At 41.5% G+C, this 23,572-nt stretch overlaps 1 protein-coding gene across 1 annotated transcript in view; it reads right to left on the reverse strand.

Annotated features, from left to right (window-relative positions):
• Positions 1-23,264, reverse strand: part of LOC102281032 (aldehyde oxidase 4-like) — a 71,366-nt gene extending 48,102 nt beyond the window's left edge. The window contains 8 exon segments of the mRNA XM_070360536.1: positions 1,943-2,023; positions 2,833-2,916; positions 5,782-5,843; positions 9,232-9,358; positions 12,796-12,904; positions 15,385-15,481; positions 21,022-21,079; positions 23,211-23,264. Of these exon segments, the coding sequence (XP_070216637.1) occupies positions 1,943-2,023; positions 2,833-2,916; positions 5,782-5,843; positions 9,232-9,358; positions 12,796-12,904; positions 15,385-15,481; positions 21,022-21,079; positions 23,211-23,264 (672 nt within the window).
• Positions 23,265-23,572: the final 308 nt, after the last annotated feature.

Genomic DNA, 23,572 nt, shown 5'->3' on the forward strand with positions numbered 1-23,572 from the left:
AAGCTACCTAGATTGAGAAGATGTGTCTTATCACCACTGAATAACTCTCATAATAGGTGTCTGGACATCAACAGCTGCATATAGAGTAGAGCAAACTCTGCATTTGTGAAGTGACTACACAGAGAGGAGGCAGCATGGCAGCTTGAAGGTGTCTTAGCCTGGAATTAAAGGGCTAGGCTTCTTGCTCTAATTCTGCCATAATGGTGACTCAGAGGGGCCCCTCCTTTGGAGATTAGATTCTTTGGAAATTAGATTCTTCGGTAGGACAGAAATTGCTTATTAGCAATATTATCCTTGGGTAAAAAAATCCCTTAAATCATTCATCTGGTAGAGTATAAATGGATACTTTTACAACTTTGTACATATATATAATATTAAAATATATATCAAATATACTGCTGCTGCTACTGCTAAGTCACTTCAGTTGTGTCCGACTCTGTGTGACCCCATAGACAGCTCACCAGGCTCTGCCGTCCTTGGGATTCTCCAGGCAAGAACACTGGAGTGGGTTGCCATTTCCTTCTCCAATGCATGAAAGTGAAAAATGAAAGTGAAGTCTCTCAGTCGTGTCCGACTCTGTGCAACCCCATAGACGGCAGCCCACCAGGCTCCCCCGTCCCTGGGATTCACCAGGCAAGAACACTGGAGTGGGTTGCCATTTCCTTCTCCAATGCATGAAAATGCATTGAAAAGTGAAAGTGAAGTCGCTCAATTGTGTCCAACTCTTAGCGACCCCATGGACTGCAGCCTACCAGGCTCCTCCATCCATGGGATTTTCAAGGCAAGAGTACTGGAGTGGGGTGCCGTTGCCTTCTCTGATCAAATATACTAATATATTTAAAATATCTATCTTTATCTACATATCTACATGTACAAATAATCATTAAACACGAGGTGTGTCCAGGTTCTCACGCTCTGAGGGGTGTGTGTGTGAGACAGGCGGGGACCTGGGACCTTTTGCTCGAATACTGTAATGCTTGCCCCTTGAGTAAGGAGTTATCTCTCCTTGAGTAACAAAATACAAGGAAACTGCATGGGTCAAAAATAACTACGTGCATGCGCAACTGAGGCAAATTCTGAACAAATAATACAAAGAGACCCAAAAACCCACCTGCCGCTTTTGAAGAGCCCAGAGAAAAAGCAGGGTACTGCGCACACCCCCTGCACATGACATCACCTAAGGGGTGGGCAAACCACTTAAACCATCCCTTCGGGTTGACCCCTGGACACACCCCTACCCTCACACCATATAAGGAACAAGCTCACCCCCCCTCTCAGGGAGCAAGCAAGCAGAGAGGGGACCTGTTGTGTGTTTTGACTCCCCCATGCTGCAGCAGGGGCCCTAGTAAAGGTTTACCTGAATTTCTTGTCTGGCCTCTGATAGGTTTCTACTGATTAAGGAGGCCAAGAACCCTGGTTGGTAACATAGGGACTGAAGCCTTCTGAGAAGCCAGTAGAATCATAGCCCTCACCTCATGCTCTCTTCAGGACAGAGGCATGGAATAGAAAGATGGGCATATCACACTATTTGTGTTATTCTCTCTCTCTCCCCACTGAGTTGAGAACACAGAGGTTAAGAGTAGGAATAATGAAATCCCATTATAATAAGTATCATCTGATTTTTACTTTACTAGTTTTACAAAATGTCTTTGACGCATTTCACTGTGTAGCTGTGTGATCTTGGTTAAGTCACCTACACTCTCTGAGCTCAGGATCTTCAATGGAGGGGTGGACCCAAGCACCCCTGTGGTCCCGGCAGCACCGCTTTCCTAAGCTGTCTGTTTTATACTATTCACAGTGGAGCTGAACATGTTTCTAAAAATGGGTTATCATGTTGGACACACTTCCAACTTTTAGGATCTAAAACTCAGTAGTCTCATAGTATAAGGCAAAATGCTTAAACCACATCATGTTATAAGACAACAAAAGTAAAGTATCTTACTATCAGTTCAGGAGGGAATACAGGTTCCTGGGTTGGATCGAAGGGCTGGAATTCATCTTCGTTGTACAGCTTGGTACACATCTCAACAAAACAAAACACAAATGGAACTTCAGAGATGCTGAGAGATGCACAGGAGTCTCTCAGTGGGAGACTTCAGAGTCAGAGCCTGCATCTGACATTCTGTATATAAAATAGAAGCCCCAGAGCCAAGGGCAGCCCTGGCAGAATTCCTCCCCGCCTCAGCGGACACTGATGGTTTCCCTGGCAGATCTGCTGGGCTCTGGGCTTCCTCTTTTGGTGTCAGGAATTAGATTTTAACTTCTGTCTGGGTCTCAGGTATCACTGGCAGGTGTTTATCTGCCATAGGCATGAAGACATGTCCCTGCTTTCATCCCTTGTAGTGCTTGCTGGGGGGTGACAGAGTGGGTAAGCCCAGATTAAGGCACAGAAATTTGTAGTGCTTCTGAAGGAAAATAGTCTTCTGTGGTGACTAGCCTCATGAAAGTCTGTGCACGTATGCTCAGTCATGTCCGACTCTGTGCAACCCCATAGATTGTAGCCCACCAGGTTCCTCTGTCCATGGAATTTTCTAGGCAAGAATACTGGAGTGGGTTGCCATTTCCTCCTCCAGGGGATCTTCCTGACCCAGGGACTGAACCCACGTCTCTTACGTCTCCTGCACTGCAGGCGGATTCTTTTACCACTGTGCCACCTGGGAAGCCCCTCATGAAAGTCATGGGCTTGCTAATATGGGGGACTTGTAAAAGCTGTTTATGCCTTGAATTCACTAACTTTACATTTTATTCACTGAAAAGACTAGAATAATAAATTTGGATTGATGTGGGCATGTTTCAGTCAATTCCAACTTAAGTAGAATAATAGATACTTACTTTTTCCTGTCTACTTGTGAAAGACTTCTCTTCTTGATCCATGCAACATTTTCCTGATCCTTTCATTTGACAAACAGTTGATTCCTTAGGAAGTAATACAGTTTATAACAAATCCATTGGTTGATTTTTAAACACCAACCTGAGCACCCAGCAGTGCCCAGGCCCCAGAGGATCTATGGAAGAAGTAACAGAGCCCATCCTGGCCCTCAGTGAAGCGAAAGTCACTCAGCCGTGTCTGACTCTTTGCGAACCTATGGACTGCAGTCCATGGAATTCTCCAGGCCAGAATATTGGAGTGGGTAGCTCTTCCCTTCTTCAGGGGATCTTCCCAACCCAGGGATTGAACCCAGGTCTTCCACATTGCAGGCAGATTCTTTACCAGCTGAGCCACAAGGGAAGCCCAAGAATACTGGAGTAGGTAGCCTATCCCTTCCCCAGGGGGTCTTCCCAACCTAGGAATTGAACTGGGGCCTCCTACACTGTAGGCAGATTCTATACCATCTTAGCTACCAGGGAAGCTCAGGGACTCTGTAATGGAGTGGGACAGAGTATAAGCTATTCCATAACTGAAGGATCAGACAAAATGCATGGAGTGTGCAACCATGTTCCTGCTAGGGTCTTATAAATGGTTCTGCTTGAGTTTCAGGGGAAGATGAAGGCGGTTAGAGGAAGGTGGGTCAGTCAGCTAAGGCTTCCTACTGGAAGTGAGGTCAAAGGAGTATAGTTACAAGGTGGTAATTAGAAAGACAAACAGCTGGCTTTTCATCAGAAGGGTGATGCATGTGTATTTTTTAATGAAGTCCTGGGAAGACAAACTGCCTTTAAGATGTCCTGTATATAAATATAAATAGACTGAAAAACCTGAGTTTCTTTGAATGTTTTTGGAGCTATTCCAAAGTATTTGGAGAACACAAGTCCCAAAACATTTTGCCTTAATTTTCAGGACATTTCATGTAGAGTCAAAGTAGTGTTTTTGGCCTGAATTCACCGGTCAGTTCCTGCAACTCTCAAACAAATCATCATTCCTGTTTGCCGTTTTCACATGTAGACACAGCCTAAGGGTCTGTGGTGGTCTGGAGACCTATGGTTTGGCTTTATACGTGGAGTCAAAGAGACCTGGGTTCTAGTTCCTGCTTTAACACATACTAGCTGGATTGAATTAGTTAAATTAGGAAAATAAAACCCGCCCAAGAGGTTTGTCAGATTTAAATATGTGACAGGTGTGCGCAGTATCTGACACACAGGAAGCACTGCAGGAATGGTGGTGGGTATTTTCACTCATAAGGTAACTGTCCAGAGTTGAGAAGGGATTTGGACTTTGTGACAACATCATGCACAATAAAGGGACCAACTAGTGGCTGAATGTGGGGACCCTGAGTGAGTGTGACAAAATGTCTACTTTTGTATGTATTTTGCCTCCAGGAAAATAGTAATAGATTGAATCATTCAAAATTGCTGTTCTCATGAGTCAAAATGGCCACACATACAGCACAACATAAAAAATATCTTACTCAGGATTTAAAATAAACTAGCCTGTAGTTTGGAAATTTTTTTGAAATTCTTTGTTTCTGGTCTAAACAAAGATTTCTTTTAGATGTTTTAGTATTTGGAATGAACTTGCACCCTTTGAGTTGGTTTTGGTCAATCAAAATTATATAAAAATAATTTTTTACATAAAAATGGGTGATGAAAAACACAACTGAATACTTGTCATGATGATGTCTAGTCTTGATATTTAACTTTATGAAAATTAAATCTATCTCAAGACATCACCCCCCTCCAGGCCATATACTAAATCATTCTTTTACAGCTTCCTTCAACCTATTTGATTCTTTGATCTCTCAGTTTGGAAGCTGATTTGGATTTCTTTCTCACTGCCTCCTTTATCATCTAGAGGTTATGATTCTGGCAATCCTCTTCCTGAAAGTTATCATTTTGGGCCCATATCTACCACACTGGTTTAGGTCCTCATTCCCTCATTCATGGGATATTGCACTAGTCCTTGCCCTCATCCCCATCCTCTCTTTCCAGGCTTATTTTTCTTATAGACAGGTGCCAAGAATTTTGAAATATTGTTCTTGTGTGACTTCTAGCTTGAGAATAAACAATGACTATATAGTAGGTATCAGCTTTGAGCCTAAATTCCTTAATGCTTCAGCCACATCAATTTCTTAGTTGAACTTTGGACATCCTTTCTTTTTTTCTACTTCCATACATTTTCTTACTGGAAATTTTCTAATGGCCTCTCTTTACCCATCTGTTAATATCACTTCCTTTAAGACCTGGCTCATAACTCTCATTCTCCAATAAGTCTCCTCTGTATCTTCCCTCCCCACTCATTGATTCTGTTTAATCCGTATTCCTCTAAAATTTATTTACAAGGTAGAGAGGCTATGCTAGTGTGCTGTGCTGCACTCAGTCGTGTCTGACTCTTTGTGACTCAATGGACTATAGCACACCAGGTCCTCTGTCCATGGGATTTTCCTGGCAAGAACACTGCAGTTAGTAGCCATTTTTCTACTCCAGGGGGTCTTCCCAACCTAGGGATGGAGCCCAAGTCTCCTAAATCTCCTGCATTGGTAGGCAGATGCCTTACCACTGTGCCACCTGGGAAGCCCGCTGAGAGGATATATTGAGCTTTTAATATCTTGCTTTTCAACTATGTGTTTATTGTTTTTTAATCTATATATTTAATTTTCTTCTATAGGCTTTGCATTTCTTGAAGTCATGGACCACATACTTTACTTCTAAAGACAGTGCCTAATTTAGGGCTGTAAACAAGATAGATATTAAAGATTTATTTTTAAAAACAACAATAGTGGCATTTAATAACTTTCAGTGGATAGAAAGCACAACATTTTAGAGATAACTGAATGCAATAGACAGTTTTACACAAAGGATTTTTAATATGTTAAATTAACTGAAAAAATATTTTTTATCATTACTTACCGCACAGAAAGTTTTTCCACTTTCTACAATTGGTCGGTATCCAGTACAGCGGCACAAATTACCTGAAGAAGAAATTGATGTTTAAGGAATGATAGAGATATATTGCATAGTTGTGCTTTTTTTCATTGGAATAGCTATATTAGTAGTTTTTCGGTTTCTACTTTTTGTTTCTCAAACCAACAAAATGGTTCTTTGAAACAGAAATGCCCTTCAAAAATTAGAATATACTTGTGATTACAGTTTTATCCTGAAATATCACAGAGATCTCTATAGTTTTTTCCCTTCCTACCTTATTTCCCACCCCCGTGCTAACTCATGTAACATGTGACCACCGTCCCCCATAACATCTCACATGGGCCCCTTTGTTAAGCTTCTCTCATGTAGTCTCTTCTGCCTCAAAGGTCCTCTTGGGGAGATTGTGTCCATTTATCAGGGCCACAGCCCCCCTCCTCCATGGAGTCTGCTCTAACACCCCAGCCAGAGCCATACATTCATTGTCTGGATCCTTCCCCAGGTCTATCGCTGACCATGCTGGAGTAGGGTCATTTATGTGCATGCTTCATTTCCTTCATTGGCTCTTAAGCTCATGGAGAAAGCAAAGACAGTCTTAGATGTTCTTGAATCCTCCCAGTACAGCATAGTAGGTGTTCAATAAGGACCTGGTATTGTTTTAATTAGTCATTTCAAAATATGGTAGAAACAGTGATGAAACCACTGTCCTTTAAAAAAAGTATATTCACAGCCATTAAAAAGAATACATTTGAATCAGTTCTAATGAGGTGGATGAAACTGGAGCCTATTATACAGAGTGAAGTAAGCCAGAAAGAAAAACACCAATACAGTATACTAACGCATATATATGGAATTTAGAAAGATGGTAACAATAACCCTGTATACGAGACAGCAAAAGAGACACTGATGTATAGAACAGTCTTTTGGACTCTGTGGGAGAGGGAGAGGGTGGGATGATTTGGGAGAATGGCATTGAAACATGTATAATATTGTATATGAAACGAGTCACCAGTCCAGGTTCAATGCACGATACTGGATGCTTGGGGCTGGTGCACTGGGACGACCCAGAGGGATGGTACAGGAAGGGAAGAGGGAGGAGGGTTCAGGATGGGGAACACATGTATACCTGTGGCGGATTCATGTTGCAAAACCAATACAATATTGTAAAGTTTAAAAAATAAAATAAAATATTAAAAAAAAAAGTATATTCAAATTTGAAGCCAGTATAAATGATATTTATAAAGAGGTTTTAGTAATATGGGAAAATTCTTATGTTGTATAGTTAAAAATTGTATATGTACTATGCAATTGCATACATGATAGTCACAAGTATTTAACATAAGCCTTACAAAAACTATGTACAGAAGAGACTGAAAGAGAAGCATCTTGACTGTGGTTGTCTTCTAGTAGCAGGAATATGAATGAGTTTTTCCTTATCTTTTCATTTTTTTTTTCATTTTTCATAATAGAAATACATCATTTTTATGTTAAAAATAAATTTAAGATTATTATGTTCAAATACAGTTTAAAAATTTCAGAAGCAATGTATATATGTGAACTGGGCAGCTTTAGTTAGCTAGAAGCAAAATGTTATTTGGAAACTTGTTGCCAGTGAGTCATGTGGAAAAACTGGATAATAGGTTTACTTCTCTTTTTTTATTTGAGCAAAAATTGTTTAGAAAGAAACTACATGCACAAGGATGGATTTAGATTCCATATTTTATCTTTCCTTTTGCTTAAGAAGAAAGAATACAGGAGTTTGTGAGTTATAAATCTCTCTTTGGCATAGAAAAAAGGAGTTGAAATACCTAGAACATAGCTATAGGGCATGAGATTGAACTATTTAAGAGGCAAAGGACAATTTCTCATTGATAAACAGTGAGAAAGCATTAAAAGCTAGATAGAGCTATATCAAAGCTTTTAGTTTTGTTTGCCACATAATCAGAAGTGCTAGTAAAAGCCCACCAAGGGAAACTAATAGCACCCATTACAGAAAATTTTCTGATTCTAAGGGAGAAAAATATGGAAATTCAAAATTTTTCTTTTCTTAGTCTTGAAGAAAAAAACAAGATTAAATGAAGTGGTCATTTGTATCAGCTGATCATTATAGAAGGTATGTGTCATGTCTAATTGCATTCCTTTTGAGTTTTTATTTGATCAGTTTTCTTAAAACATAAACATAAAGGTTATCAGTGTGCCTAGCATTTATAATTCTAGAAAGAGATCAAGTAAATGAAGTGTGAAACAAAAAATACTCTCGAAGTTATCCTTGCCTAGAATAAAGTTATCTTTATAATTTAGCCAAACTTTACAGCCGTCTCCTGGTGGTTAAGTGAGTTATAGGCATAGAATCTGGGAGGAAATAATTCATGTTTATAAGGCTGTCTGTGCATATTCAAAGACACATACAAAAAGTAAGGCAAATCACAAGACCTTTACTCTTCAAAGCTCTAAATATCTCGTTAGTGTGGGTTATTTTATAAAACAAAGATTATCTATTATTCAAATTTATTCAGGTTTAGTTAAAATTATAATTGAAACCATTGGCCAAAATTCTTATAATACTTAATGAGAAACTGAAAAATGTTGAATGTAGAAGTTGATGAGAGATAAGGGAAAATATTAGTGAATATTTATATTCTAGTTATCATACAACTTAAGTTGAAATTTTACTTTGTTTTAGTCTGTATCTTTTCATCATAAAACTGAATTTTTGTGTAGGTTTGTTTACCGAAAGGGACAGAGAGTTTTCTTACAACGTTTCGAGGTTTTCTTCCATAGCTTTCTTCAAAGAACTAGTAACTGCTTACCTTGAACCTAGTATGTTAATTGAAGGAAACTACATTTGATAAAATGCTTTTTTTTGGTAGTAAATTCACTTAAATTCGATAGCTCTTTTGTCATAGGAGATTGAGTTGCTCACCAAGCTTATCTGTGATAACTAATTCCTGTTTATGGGCTTCTTGATCTTGTAATGAACCCAACCAGAACAGAAAAAGGTAAAGTTTCTGAAATCTATTCTCTTTGTAAAATTAATTTTAGTAAGTAGAGTTAATGAATGATTCTAACAGATTGATTTAAAAATAAACCAAAAAATCTCATTCTTGTACACTACCCAGATTTCCACATTTGGAAACTATTGTATTAAAAATGTTAGAAACAGCCTGTTTGAATGCTTTTGCAGAGTGACTACAGGCTCCATTAAAGGAGAAAGGTTTGTAATGAAACAGTATTGCCCCAATTCTTGGCACCAATGCTGACCAATGAGGGCGGCCCTTCCTAGAGAGGACTGAGGTCAAGATGAGGGCTAATGAGGCCTACTTGTTGACCAGGTGCCTGGAACCCCAAAGCTTCTCTCCACCAGCTGGGGCCTTCTTCCCTCCTTCCTTGGGCACCTCCCTCTAGAAGTCCTGCCTGCTGAGGGCTGAGAAACCTCACCTCCAAGAGCTTCGGTTATCTGCTCAGGGGTGGGCTCCGGGTGGTTCCTCAGCAGTGTGTAGATGGACATCACCATTCCTGGGCTGCAGAAGCCACACTGTGTCCCATGACACTTGGCAAGTCTTTCCTGGGGAAAAATGGTACATTACTTCTACTTTAAACCTCCCATTTCCCTTCCTTGTATACCAGATAGGAGCAAAGCTTATATATTTAGCTTTCTAGAGATAACTGCAGGGTGAAAAATGTCATTCTGGAAGAATATTTCTATTTCTTGAAATCATGTTTCACCTACCCACTCAAGAAAAGCCTATTGGCATGTATTAAGTTATTTTACTCTCTAGACTCTCTGGTTTCTTTTCCTGTGAAATAAGAATATAGTTTAAGTAATGAGTAAAATGCTTTGAAGTCATGTTCATGTGGGTTTAGGTCCTTCCTGTATTCATTAATTGTGGGTCTCTGGATGATTTATTTTACTTTATTCCTTTCTTCATCTTTTTCACTTTCTTTTAAAAAGACTTTTTTTTTTTTTTTAATTGGAGTATAATTGCTTTTGGGGCTTCCTTGGTGGCTCAGTGGTAAAGAATCTGTCAATGCAGGAGATGCATTTTGATCCTTGGGTCAGGAAGATTCCCCGGAGAAGGAAATGGCAACTTGCTCCAGTATCCTTGGCTGGGAAATCCTATGGACAGAGGATCCTGGGGTGCTGCAGTCCACAGGATAGCAAAAGAGTTGGACACAGCTTAGTGACTAAACAACATTATATTGCTTTACAATGTTGTGTTATTAATAGTTTGTGCTGTGCAACAACGTGAGTCAGTATACATACATCCCCTCCCTCATATGCCTCTCTCCCAACCCACCCCACATCCCATCACTCTAGGTCACCACAGAGATGCCAGCTGAGCTCCCTGTCTTATACAGCAGCTTCCCACTAGCTATCTACTTTACACATTGTTGTTGTTTTAGTTGCTAAATCATGTCCAACTCTTTTGTAATCCCATGGACAGAGGAGCCTGGCAGGCTCCACATGGCAGTGTATATATGTCAATAATATTCTCTCAATTCATCCTACCCTCTCCTTCCCACCCTGTGTCCACAAGTTATTCCCATCTTTTAAATTAGAATAATAATGGTATCTATGGCACAAGATAACTGAGAATAAATAAATGAGTATATACAATCATTTAACAGTCTCTGGCAAGTTAATTTTGTCTTCTTCATTTATATTCTATAATGTTTTATGGATTAAATGACAATCTAAATACATGCTTTGAAAATTGTGAAGTATAATTTAGTAGTGTTGTACCATTTACATACTTAATTTATGCACTTTCAACTTTATGCATTTAAATATAACAAAACAATAAAAAAAAGAGAGTGCAAAATAGAAATAGAATGTGAAATGACAATTTACTTTGTCCATTCTATACAAAGACCCCATCCATGAATGAATGGGAAACATGACTCTGTGGGTCCCACTGTGTGTCTCTGTCCCATGTCTTTCTCAATGAGTTGAGGATACTTCAGTTCACTGGCCTGAATGTGATTCATATGTTTTTAAATAAACATTTTTCAAACAGCATGACCCTTAAGATGGAAACCAAATACTTCATCTGTGGTTCAACTGAAAGGAAAGACATTGTTCTAGTGCTAGAGGAAAATATGGCTGTGTTGGGTTTACTGCTAGAAGGCAAGTTGTTTCAGATGTGTCATATAGACAGACACAGCACATGTGCTGGTAAATATTTAACAACTGGATCTCTGGGAAGACAGTCCTTATTTGTAGCTTCTACTATTTTTGGTAATATAAATATTTCCATGGAGGCTGAGGTTAAACTTCTGATGTGATGTCATTGAATGTGGATACACTTACAAGGTACTTCCACTGTGTAGCTACAATAGACATAAATGTCCTCAAAAGCATAGGTGATAGAAAAATGTAGTAAAATGATTGGGATACAGTAAAAGTTACTATTTATTAACTTTGTTTTTAATATCATTTACCTACTTTTAAGTTTGTATAGTTTAGTTTTTAGTAACAGCTGTGCTTAAAGCCTGGCTCACAAAATCCCTAACATTTACCAAGCGGCTCTCAGTTCAGTTCAGTTCAGTCCTCAGTCGTGTCCGACTCTTTGTGACCCCATGAACCGCAGCACACCAGGCCTCCCTGTCCATCACCAACTCCTGGAGATTACCCAAACTTATGTCCATTGAGTCGGTGATGCCATCCAACCATCTCATCCTCTGTTGTCGGCGTCTCCTCCTGCCCTTAATCTTTCCCAGAAGTAATCCAAGTCTATGCCCCAACCAGTAACACTGAAGAAGCTGAAGTTGAACGGTTCTATGAAGACCTACAAGACCTTTTAGAACTAACACCCAAAAAAGTTGTCCTTTTCATTATAGGGGACTGGAATGCAAAAGTAGGAAGTCAAGAAACACCTGGAGTAACAGGCAAATTTGGCTTGGAGTACAGAATGAAGCAGGGCAAAGGCTAATAGAGTTTTGCCAAGAGAACACACTGGTCATAGCAATCACCCTCTTCCAACAACACAAGAGAAGCGGCTCTCACATGCCAGTAAAAGCCTGTTTGGGACACTCCTGAACTATCAAGTATTGTCAGAATTTGGGAGGAAGAAATCTGATAAGCTGCAGCATTAGGCTGTTTCCATAACTGTTAAGATGGTGAGCCAAGTGTGGAGTAAGAGCTTAATAAGGTCAAAAAGTCATTAAGTTTACAGTTGAAAGACAAGCACTACCAAAAGTGCTCATAAATGCAACATATCAACAGAGGAAGCTCTGCGCCTCCATGTTCTAACACAACCTTCTAGGGGAAGAAATTTCCAAGGAGATTACAGCAATCCATAATTTTCTTTCTACACCCTGCTTTTAAAACTTAACCTCCGAAGAAACTCTTGTTCAATAGTACATAAAAGTAATATTGCAGTTTCTTTTAAAAAGTCCCCTGAACATTAGTATCAATAAATACTTCGTCATTTTAGTTCTGCTTTATTGTAGCATGCTGTTCAGCTTCTCATGAGACATTTGGGGAGTATTTGTATACAAGATTAGCTTCTTATTCACAGTTTAGTAATTTTGAAATGTGGTAGACAAGTAGTATCTTCTATAAACTTCTAGTTTCCTATCTCATTTTCTTCTCTTATCAGACTGGGTTGTCCTTGTTTTAGTTTAGGGCAAGGATGAGACTGAGAAGTTAAGATATATTAAAATTATGAAGATGAAGAAATCTCGGTTTATACACAAATCTCTCTCTTTTTAAAAAATTTTATTTTATTTTGGGCATCTTATTTTGGGATCTTAGTTCCCCATCAGGGATGGAACCTATGCCCCCTTCAGTGGAAGACTACAGAATCTTAACCACTGGCCCACCATGGAAGTCCCTATACACCAATCTCTGAAAAGATCCCTAGCTATGAAGCACTAAATCCCACAAAATGAGAATTTAAAAGCACAAAAAAATCTCAAAATTGATGACCTAACTGGAGTCCATTAGATTATGGAGGGTGCCGATACCAGCGCTGGGTCCCCACCACATTGTACTCTTACCTGCACGGGGTGAAGCCTGGTTTTCATGCTTCCTACACCTTCCACAGTGGTGACAGCAGCCCCATGCAGAGAGCAGATGGGCACCAGGCACGCTGTAACTGGATAATGGCTGTGATGGGATTTTGTAAAGAGAACACATTGGAATCACACGCAGGGGGTAACATAATTCAGGGAGTTATTTCTAGAAAGGGTCTTGAGACTATATTTCCCTGAGAACAGAGAACACTAGATAAAAAACCATAACTTTTTGGAAGTGTTCAAGAAAGGACTTAACATATGGCTGGAGTAGAATGGTAGAGAGAAATGGAAAAAAAGAAAAATGAGTTTTGTGTAGAACCTCCAAGAGACCCTCATTCTTTGTTTATTTTTCTCATTCAGAGAAAAAAGGCTTTTTCTCATCATAAAATGATATACTGACTCATGTAAACCATCATGGGATAATTTACCCCAGTGATTCTCAACTGTGGGAAGTTTCTAAACATACAAAAGCTCTGGTTGCATGCTAGCCTAATTATTATTATTAATTTTTGGTCATGCCACACAGTATGTGGGATCTTAGTTCCCTGGCTAGGGATCAAACCCTGGCCCCCTACATTGGAAGCACAGAGTCTTAACCACTGGACTGCCAGCGAAGTCCAAGGTTAGCCTAATTAAACCAGAATCTTTGGGATGCAATCACTCCATCACTTTTCAAAGCTCCTTAGCTGATTCCAGTGTATGGGCAAGTATGAAAGCCATGGGTTTATGCCCCTGTCTTGACCATCTCTCTCACACTAGAGTCTGTATTATTGACACAGCAGATGTGGTTTCATCAGATTCTCATCCCACTGGTTGGGAATGGGGTCCAGGCTTCATTAGTCCAGTTTAGTTTCTCGGAAGAGTGCTTGGTATACAGAGCAAAAGTGAACCCTGGGTTATTGTGCTTTTTTTTTTTTTTGTCCTCCAGCTGCCCTCCTCCATTAAGTTTAGTTTCTCTTAATGTTATCTCCCTCTTCCTTTTCTCTCAATTTTCCCAGGGCTCATTGCTTTCCCGTCTTAGCCTTATGCCTCATCCAGGAAATAGAGGCATATTCTCCTGTCACTGCCCAGCCCACACTTACTCATCTCTAGCTACAGTCAGCCTCACCCCCAGTCCAAGCCTGGAGGGTGAGGACACCCCACCCCTCCTCCTCCCCTGTGCCCTGAATCCTTTCTATTCTTGTCTTCCCAAGGACTTGCTTCATTATCAATTGCCCTTCTAACTTCTTCCTTTCTAGGGTCTCATTTCTCTAAATTCCCTTGAATTTAGAAGTTCAAGTGTTTTTTTGTGCTAACAATAAATCCCCAGGCCAATGTCTCTCTCCAGCCCATCTTTCTCCCCTTCTTAGTCAAGTTTCTTCAAAAGCTATCTATGCCTTCCTGGCCCTCCAGTCACTCCTGCGTATCTGTACCTCATCTTCCAGCCCCACAAGTCTGCTGACAGTGCTCTGGGAGCAATCTAATGGCTCTGAGCCATGTCCTGGTGTTTCATACTATTGCACTTCTACCACCTTGGAACTTTCTCTTCTGGATGCCCCTCCTTCATCCCTGGCTACCCCCTCTTGGTCTCCTTTGGGGGGTGTCTTTCTTTGCCCATCTCCCTGTCTCTTGTTCTGCAGTGTCCTGAGCTTGGAAGCTCTCCTGTGATTCCCGCTACATTCTAAACGACTATGGTTGAAAACCTGCTTTTACCACTAACTGGTCCTCATAACCTTGACAAATTAGTTAACCCTTTTCGCCTCCATTTCCTCTTTTTTCAATATGAGTGACAGTCGAGTCTGTCTTAAAGTTGTTTTGGGGACTAAATATGATAACATGATGTAAACTATTTTGAACAGTGCCTAGCATTCAATAAACATTAGCTATTTCTATTGTCATTGTTAGTATCTATGTTGATAACTTTCAACAAATTAGTTCCAGATGAGACCTCTCCTCTGAGTAGTAGACCTGTCTATGTAGATACCTGTGGACAATTCCTCTCGCATGTCCCATAGTAATTGCTGTGCTATTCATCCAAAGCTAAACTCACCCCTTTCCTTTCTTTTGCTTCTCCTCTTCCTAATTTGTGAACAGCATAACCCAGAGACTTAAGACAAAAAACTTCGGAATCATGCTTGACAACTCTGCTACCGCATGCAATCAGTGAGCAAATTTACACTTTAGGTCAAGGTGACGTTAGCTCAGTCACACAGCATGATGGGAGGTCTCAGCCCTTCAAGGGAATAACTTTCGTAATGTATGTTGACCTAAACCTTCTTCCAGGACAATGCATCACTTCTTTGTGTGTAAACCCATTCTTGCCTGGCCCTCAGTCTGAGATCTGCTCAAAAGCAAAGTAAATATCTGTACAGCAAGAGACAGAGTGGCCCTGAGAGACTGGAATCCAGGACAGATACACCCTGATGGGAAGAAAGTCCATAGGAAAGATCTGGAGCATGGGAAGTCACAGGAGAGTAGGTCCAGAGGCCATGTGAGTGCAATGGACACCTTGAGAGAGGAGAGGGGACACAGGGACAGGAAGTGGAGGTTCTGCATTCTTTTCAGAAGTGCTTGGGCCAATGCAAAGGATACTGGATCTTCTTGGTCTTTGGGTCGTATCTGGACACCATGACAGTGCAGGCACCGCAGCCTCCGCTCCCACAGCTGTATTTGGTGCCGGTGAGGTGGACTGGAAGGAAGGGGGTCAAGGAAAAGAAGGACCCAGGCTGCTATGCTTTCTATACTTTTCTTCCTCAGATACTGATAACAAGTGAGTCATTTTCTGGAGAAAAGATTCCCTGCTTAAGAGAGCTGTTCCACTTTTTGCACATAAGTGAGCTAATTGATGACAGGTGAGAAGATATCCCTACACACCTACATCACAGGGCTTTATCTGAAATCCCCGATGCATTTGTGAATGTGGCATTTTCTTGATTTTAGAAAGACAGTATGGTAGCTCTCCAGTGGGGTGAGGGCAGCACCTTATAATCAAAAGCTCATGCTTCTAAAGTGAGTTCTCTGGATATTCACACTGAGTGGGACACGTGAAGACTACAAAGAGCCTCATGCCAGTTAGATGATAGTCTTCATCCACATGAATAGGGAAAAGCCTGTTGAATTCAGAGTTGGGGACAATGGATTCTACACTCATATTGTTGCTGTGGAGGTGCTGGGAGGTGGTGCATATGTAAAACTTAGAAACCCCCACCAGGAAGTTTAACTTTTCCTGGTTCAGCAATGTAATGCTTTTATTTTCTTATAGGATTACAAGATTAGAGAATATGAATTGATAACTTGGTTCCTGAACCAGTAATATCAACAAACTCTTTCGTACCTCTTCCCTGTAAGATACTGGCATGTTTCCACAAAGAAAGAACAAATAATGTATGTGATCCCTTTGCTTCAGGTGCTATTAGAGTCTACTAGAATTTGCTTGGGACCTTTCCAGGTGAGGTTTAAGAAAGATTTCATGGGTGCATATTATCATTGGCTTGGGTGGAGGCTGAGAATAATTTCATCTTAGAAATTTCTGCCCATGAAGAGGTAATAACAGGTCAGGACACCACAGAGTAGGAAGCTGAGATTCTCTGCAGAGGTTCAGAGTGGGTGGCACCCCACTTCCTCTGTTCCCTCGTCTGAGCCCACTCAGGCAAGTCAAGCTTGCTTTCTTCAGGCAGAGTCTCATGGGTGATGCCTTAGAGTGTTCCATTGACCTGAATGGAAAAGTCAGAGAAACCCCTTCTCTTTGCCTTTGGTGACCTGATATTTTCAAGCAAAGGAATCCAGGAGCCGTCTGACTCAAAGAAGAGTCAAATTTTGACTGTTCACTCTGTCAGACCTTAAAGCAGCTCTCTGCTTCTTGTGTTAACATTGCCTTGAGTGAAAAGTGAAAGGTTGATTCAACCAGCTGCTTTGCCCTCTGGTTACCACACAAGTAGTTTGATGCCTCCTTCCTCCAGTCCCACCAGAAGTGCCTGATTCAGGCAGTTTCTTCCATGTTCTGTTGACTCATCCTAAAGCTCTTTGCTAGGTAGGGTGACCAGACAAAATATAGGACACCCAGTTAAATCTGAATTTCAGATAAAAAATGAATTATATTTTAGTGTAAGTATGTCCCATGCATTCAAATTCAAATTTACCTGGGCATACTATATTTCTATATGCTAAAGCTGACAACCCCACATAAGTCAAATACAAACAATAATATATCAGAAGTTTATTTTTTGGTCCTTTAAGAAAAGAGCTTTCTCAGGGCACCAAGATACACAACACTATGGGCATATACAGAAGTTACCCTGAGACTAAATGCTCACGGCCAGCGTGTGCAGTTGACCCTGGAATTTCCACTGACCTCTGGTCATTCATCAGTGAGTGATTGTGTCTTGCATGCCAAACTTGACTCTTTGCCTCAAGGATCTCACTCCTCATTCATCTCTTGCTATACCTCCCACCCCCACCCCCCAAAGCTGTACATCCATTGGAATAAACTGCTTTGGGTTCCTCTAAAGCAATATATTCTCTTGCCTCTGCACCACCCCATCCCCCCCACACCACCACCAAGTATACCCTTTTCCCCAAGAATTCCCCTTTCCCAGCAACTCCTACACAACCCTTCTCTCTCCCTTCCTTCTTCAAGCCTGGTGGGAGTGCCCTGTCCATGTTCCCATAACACGGCACTCATCACACCCGCTATCTGTCTCTTCATTCTCTAGACTGAGGGCAGAGGCTGTGTCTTCTAGCTTACTTCTGCACACGTGGTGCTTGGTAAAATTCATCTACTGAATGAAGAGTTGTTTCAAGAACTGCAAGAAGTGATAGGGCTGGGTATGTGAAGAGTGAGGGAAAATGAGGATAAGCGTTTCCAGTTTTATCCTAGAGCCAGGATCTCACAGTTGCATCAAAGCAACTCCCTAATGACACATCCTTGCCGGGAGCCAGCACGGGAGTTCCCACCCATGACAAGGTCATGCGGGAGAGCCCTGACGGGCAAGGCGAGTCAGGGCTCAAGGGCTCCATCCCTGGTCTGCCTGAGCGTCTACCCCAAAACCAGAATCTGTCTGTTTTACCATTTCACGACTTTCACCAACTCTTCTGACGTTAATGGGGGGCTATCCCTTACCACCTTTCTCTGAAGAAAATCAATTTAGAGCTCTAGTTAATAAATCTTCTGGGCATAATAGGAGTGTTTCAATTCAAACCCCTCTGATGACTTTCTAGCTTGCCTGACAGGTTTGTTCAGATTCACAGCCTCCCAACCACGTGAGGCACGGGAAGCTTAAGATATTCTAACAATGCAGAGCTTCTCAGAGAGTTAAAATTGTTAGAAAAGAACTAGTAGAGGATTTCTTTGTTGAGCTAATGCTTGCTGCCAAGTTTCCATATCCCTTACCTGCTATGTCCCTGGGAGTGTATTGATTAATATAGTTGGTGTATAGAAATGTAAGTAGTAGCTTTAATGTTTGTAACCTTGGACCCTTGAGTTAATTCTTTTCTTGTTATAGCCCACCACACTTTTGCCCTATAGGAAAGCAACTTTATCTAATGCTTTCAGAGGGTGGCGCCTGACTTTAGAATAATCACCTTTAGAGAAAAATAAGTTTTCTGAAGAAAGGGTCATAGAAGGTTAACAAGCCTCCTGGCCAGAAGATGATGTAAATCACCTAGAGCTTTTGCATATGATAAGTTTGCAGAAAGAAAGCCTGGCTTCAATAAGGATCAAGGACTGCTGACCTTGCATGACTCTACCCCTTCCCCCATTATCCTCTATGCACAACTTAAGGTATAAAAACTACTTTGGAAAATAAAGTGCGGGCCTTGCTCACCGAAGCTTGGTCTCCCCATGTCGTTCTTTCTCTTTCCTTTTCCTATTCAGGCTGATTCCACGGAGCACAGGGGCTCTCTGCGTTCACTTTCCTGCCTGGGCTTCTAAGACCCACTCGAGAAGGTGCCTAAGATGGGGCACCTTCTGCGATTCGAGAGGGCGCCTGTGGCCTACGTGAACAGAGCAAGTCCAGTGCTGGGGCCTTATTGGCTTTCTGCGTAAACCAAGGAATACCAGCTTCTTTTCTCTCCTCTATTTTCTCAACTGCAAAATTCTTTCCTTATCTCTTTCTCTATTTCTATCCTTTTCGCCAATGCCATCCTCCCAAGGGAATCCCTGGATCCAACTGGGGCTGGACCCCAGCACATCCTCTTTAATCCATGTAGCTGTGGGACATCAACTCTTGCTGGTGCAGTATCTTGCTTTTACAGGTCAGATTGCTTAACAGCAGGCCAGGATCTGTCATGTAGAAGGAGAGGTAACATGAGGTTGCACCCCAGCAGGTCTGGGCAGCGTAGGTGAGTTGCCATTTCTTTCTCCAGGGGATCTTCCTGACCCAGGGATCAAACCCAGGTCTCCTGCACTGCAAGCAGACTCTTTACCGTGTGAGCCACCAGGGAAATGGGAGGCTGGGGATGATTCTGTCTAGGGCTCTATCAGCCTTGCTTACCTGGGAGCCCATGAATTTTCAGCTTGTTCTTAATATAGAGTTTCTTCACTTTGGGAGTCTAGAGAAAGCATGGTAAAGTGTGGCACAGATGTAGAAAGGTAAGAAAAGGGAAGTGATAGGGTATGCTGACTAACACAGATTTTAAAGCTGGGTAAATGGGAGGTGGCAAAACTAAGGAGGAAGGATTTGGCCTGTTTGGTTTTTTTGTTTTGTTTCAACTGTAATCCCAATTCCCTGAATAGTGAGTGCAATGGGGACACTGGGGGGCTATACTGGCTAGAGTAGTAGAATAATGGGGGTAGGAAACCAGGTTGAAATGTTAAATAGTGAGAGATGGAGTCAGCAGAGAAATGAGACATTAGGTACACACAGTTATTAGATAAGTCTGGCAAGGAAAGGTCAGGGAGAAAGGAAGTCATGCTTCATGTTTTTAGATGTGTGTGTTGGGAGGCCAAGAGCCAGAAGCAGAAGGAAACGAAGATTCTGGAGAGAGGATTGTCTGGCACACCACTGATTCCTCAGAGCTTAATACAGTGCCTTGTTCTTAGTAGACACTGACTAAGTATATTTATTTTTAACTTATAATTTGTTGATTTATCTATTGGCCATGTGGCTTGCAGGATCTCAGTTCCGTGACAAGGGATTGAACCCAAGCTATGTCAGTGAAAGCCTGGAATTCTAACCACTAGGTACTAGGAAACTCCCCCCAAAAAATCTCCAAATTATTTTGAAACAATTGTAGTCTCATAAGAAGTTGCAAAAATAGTACAGACTGCCCTATGGACCTGTTCCCTAGTTTCCCCCAATGCTGACATCCCGCAGAACTACAGTGCAACACCAAAACCGGGAAACTGACATAGGTATCATACTGAAGATGGATAACCAGAGGCTAGAGTTTCTTCAGATTTTGCCTCTTATGCATGCTCTCATACTATGTGGTATACTCAGCTCTATGCAACTGTATCTCATAGATCTGTGTAACCACTGCCACAGTCACTCTCTTGTGCTTTTACAGTTACACTAAAGCCCAAGAAATTCTTTTTGAATATTTACTGAAGGTGCAGGAGGAGTGAGATGTGAAAAAGGGTCCAGATCAGAAGTGAAGAGCTGGAGTGCATTAATTATACATTGGGATTTTGAAATATGCTTATAAAACCTTGTTTTCTCTGATAAGGATTATTAAAAGGCATAGATGACAAGTCAATGAAATGCCCTTGTGGGAAGGTACACACATTGTCATTGTCAGTGGCATGTACCCACTGTACCCACATGTACACAGCAAGTGGCTGGACATATTTAACCTTTTGGTTGGCTTGCCGTGTTGGATTTTAATTCCCCAACCAGGGATTGAACCCATGCCCCCAGACATGGAAGTCTTAATCACTGGACCACTGGGGAAGTTCCTGGCTCGACATTTTCACATTCACACTGCTGAATATAAAATCATCATCAAGGTGACCATGGGGGCTCAAAAGTCAAAAAGTTATTTCCAACGTTAGCACACTCATGGTTCACTGGATGATCATTTTGGTTTTGCCCAGGCAAAAAATACAATGAATATAGCACATATCTGTCACTTTTAAATGCATTCTCTGAACTCCAACTAGACTGTGCAAATTGAATACAAGGTTATTTATCTAGAGCAAATACAAAAGGAAGAATGACTTCTTTTAGAAGTCTTAGCATGTTTTCTTTTTACCACCAAAGCCAGATTTATTACAGTAAAATAAAAGGATACGGATTTTCCTCAAGTAGAATAGTAGATATACTTCAGGATCAGCATTCTTCTCTATGACCTACATTGTGAAATAAGAAGGGATTTTAGGAAGATAATACCAGCATGTTATGGCAATCCTATCTGTTGTTTTGGGGGCATGTTTTGAAAGGTGCTGTCTTTGCAAGGACCAAAAACAACAAAAGAAGCCTTTTCTAACACTGGAACTAGAATTCTGGAGAAATAATGGAAGGCTGTTTCACTGTCTCTGAACTTTCTCATATATGTGACAACTGTAAGTTCTGGCTTATTTTTTCCTTAGAGTTACTCGGAAAGGATCCAGATAGGGAAACAGATTCCAAAATTGACTCAGGATAACTCAGCCACATGAAGTCATGAAATAGCTTAGCTAGAGAAGATTCTCTAAAGGAGTCATAGGAGAGTATGTTATGAGGGAGCCTCTTCTGTCCCCACCAGCTCCCCTTGCCCACTGAAACGGAGGTGCCTGGGTGAAGGAAGAGCTTAAGGGAACAGGAATCTCCCCTCTGCCTGTCACATGGCGCTCCAGGCTGCTAATCCCAATAGACTGAAGCCTGCACATGAGATAAAGTTATCTGTCCTCCCTGACTCAGGCAGATCTCTGCTGGATACAGTCAGGCAAGATTAGAGAGGAGAATTGGAGCGGAACCCATCAGGAAGAGGTGCAACACTGAGACTAGAGACACAGGACCTTATTCCACTAAACGTATTTTTGATCACCCCAGAAAAAGTAACAAACCACATTGTTTTTCATAACTGCCTCCTATTTTCAAGTCTCCTTTTGAGCCCTCAGAAGATTCACTCAGCCACAGATGAGCTCAGTGCTCCCCATTCAGAATCTCAGCGTGCAGAGCAGGCTGAGTGAAATGTCATCGCAGAAGCAAAGCATTACACCTAGACTGCTTTAACACCTTAACTGTGTGGCTACAGAAATTATTTCCAAGGTGGAAACAAGATGAAGGTCGGGAGTGATGGCCTGCAAGCCAGGACCACTGTCCCTTCCTCCTGTGTGCCCTTACATTGAGGAGACACAGCCTGCTGACACTATTCTGTGCTATAAAGACATCGATGTTCCTGATGCAACATTCCAGGTCAATGTTTCTCAACCATTCTAATTGCCGGATCATTGCTACACTTGATTTAGTGTTGTCTTCATTCACGATACTGCTCCAAGCCCAAAGTAGCAGGCCAGGATGCTTTAGCCTCAAGGTTCATGGATCAGCCTGAAAGTATTTATTAGGGCAAAATAAGATCCTCCTTTGCTATTATTATCCCCAATGTCATATACTCCTTCTATTAAAACAGTGTTGTTGGGAGGGTGCCAGGTGTGCCCTGCCCCCAGCCCACCATGACCATGCTGTCTCACCTGCTGAAAGACCACCAGGCCAAGCAGAACGAATGCAAAAAGCTGTGGCCGAAGAGGCGAGAGGCCATCACTCCAGCCACCTGCCTGACAGAAGTTTTGGTGGATCACCTCAATGTGGGTGTGGCCCAGGCCAACAGGAGCCAGAGAAAGCTGGACAACAAGGTGAAGACCCTACAGATTCAGGCTGCCCAGTCTGCCAAGCGTACAGGTCAGTGGCTTGGGATGGTGGAGAACTTCAACCAGGTACAAATCAGGGATGTGCAGAACTGGGCTCAGAAAATCGAGCTGGACATGTGCACCATCACCACCATGCTGAAGTACATCTACAAAGGGCAGTGGCAGTCGGCCCCCTCCTAGCCCAGTTGCCCTCCCTTCCCTCACTCCTCCTACCTGCCCCGGTGGGCAGGAGGGAGGCTGATAGCCCATGAATAAAACACAAGCCTCCAAAGTAAAAAAATAAATAAAATAAAATAGTATTGCTAAACTCAAGCAGAGCTAACATCCATGTAATGGGAGGATGACGTAGTTTTTAATGCCTGGGTCAGAATTCACTACCATTGTAATTTAACAAATAAAATGAGAGTTCCTTATTGATTCCAAAAGAAAAGAACAAACACTCCCAAGCTTTAATAATTTCGCACTAAAGCCTAAACTAACGACCCATGGTCAAGTTCATACTACTACATATGACTTGAAAAAGACAGAAAAGAGAGTTTAAATAAATAAGAAACAGTATTAGTGAAAGAAAATCAGCTTGGTTTTTATCTCTGACATATGAAAATTCATATTAATCATATCATAAACTTACCTTTCTTCCATTCACAAAAAAAATCAACTCATCAGAATTGGAAAGAGAAGGCATTACGCCAGAAAAAATACCTCCACCAAGATAGAGGGTTATTTTTTTCTTGGAGAGCAGATATGTTAGGGCAAAAACCTGGATGCTTATCAGCCTTGGGGAAGCCCGAGCTGCCAAAGCAGGAAGAGAAGAGGTGATTTATAGCCATCCTGGCAGACATGAAGCACCAACCAGAGCTCCCGGCCCGCCCAGCCCACAGGTGTGCCCTTCTCCTCCCTTCCCATGTCAGTCAGATCAGTGATTTTGCCAGTCCCCTTTGGAATCCAAGACTGGTTTTACTGGGGGAAGGTGTTTAACATCAGGAATGGAAA

Source organism: Bos mutus, chromosome 2 (genome assembly GCF_027580195.1).
Source record: "Bos mutus isolate GX-2022 chromosome 2, NWIPB_WYAK_1.1, whole genome shotgun sequence".
Classification (NCBI taxonomy): Eukaryota; Metazoa; Chordata; class Mammalia; order Artiodactyla; family Bovidae; genus Bos; species Bos mutus.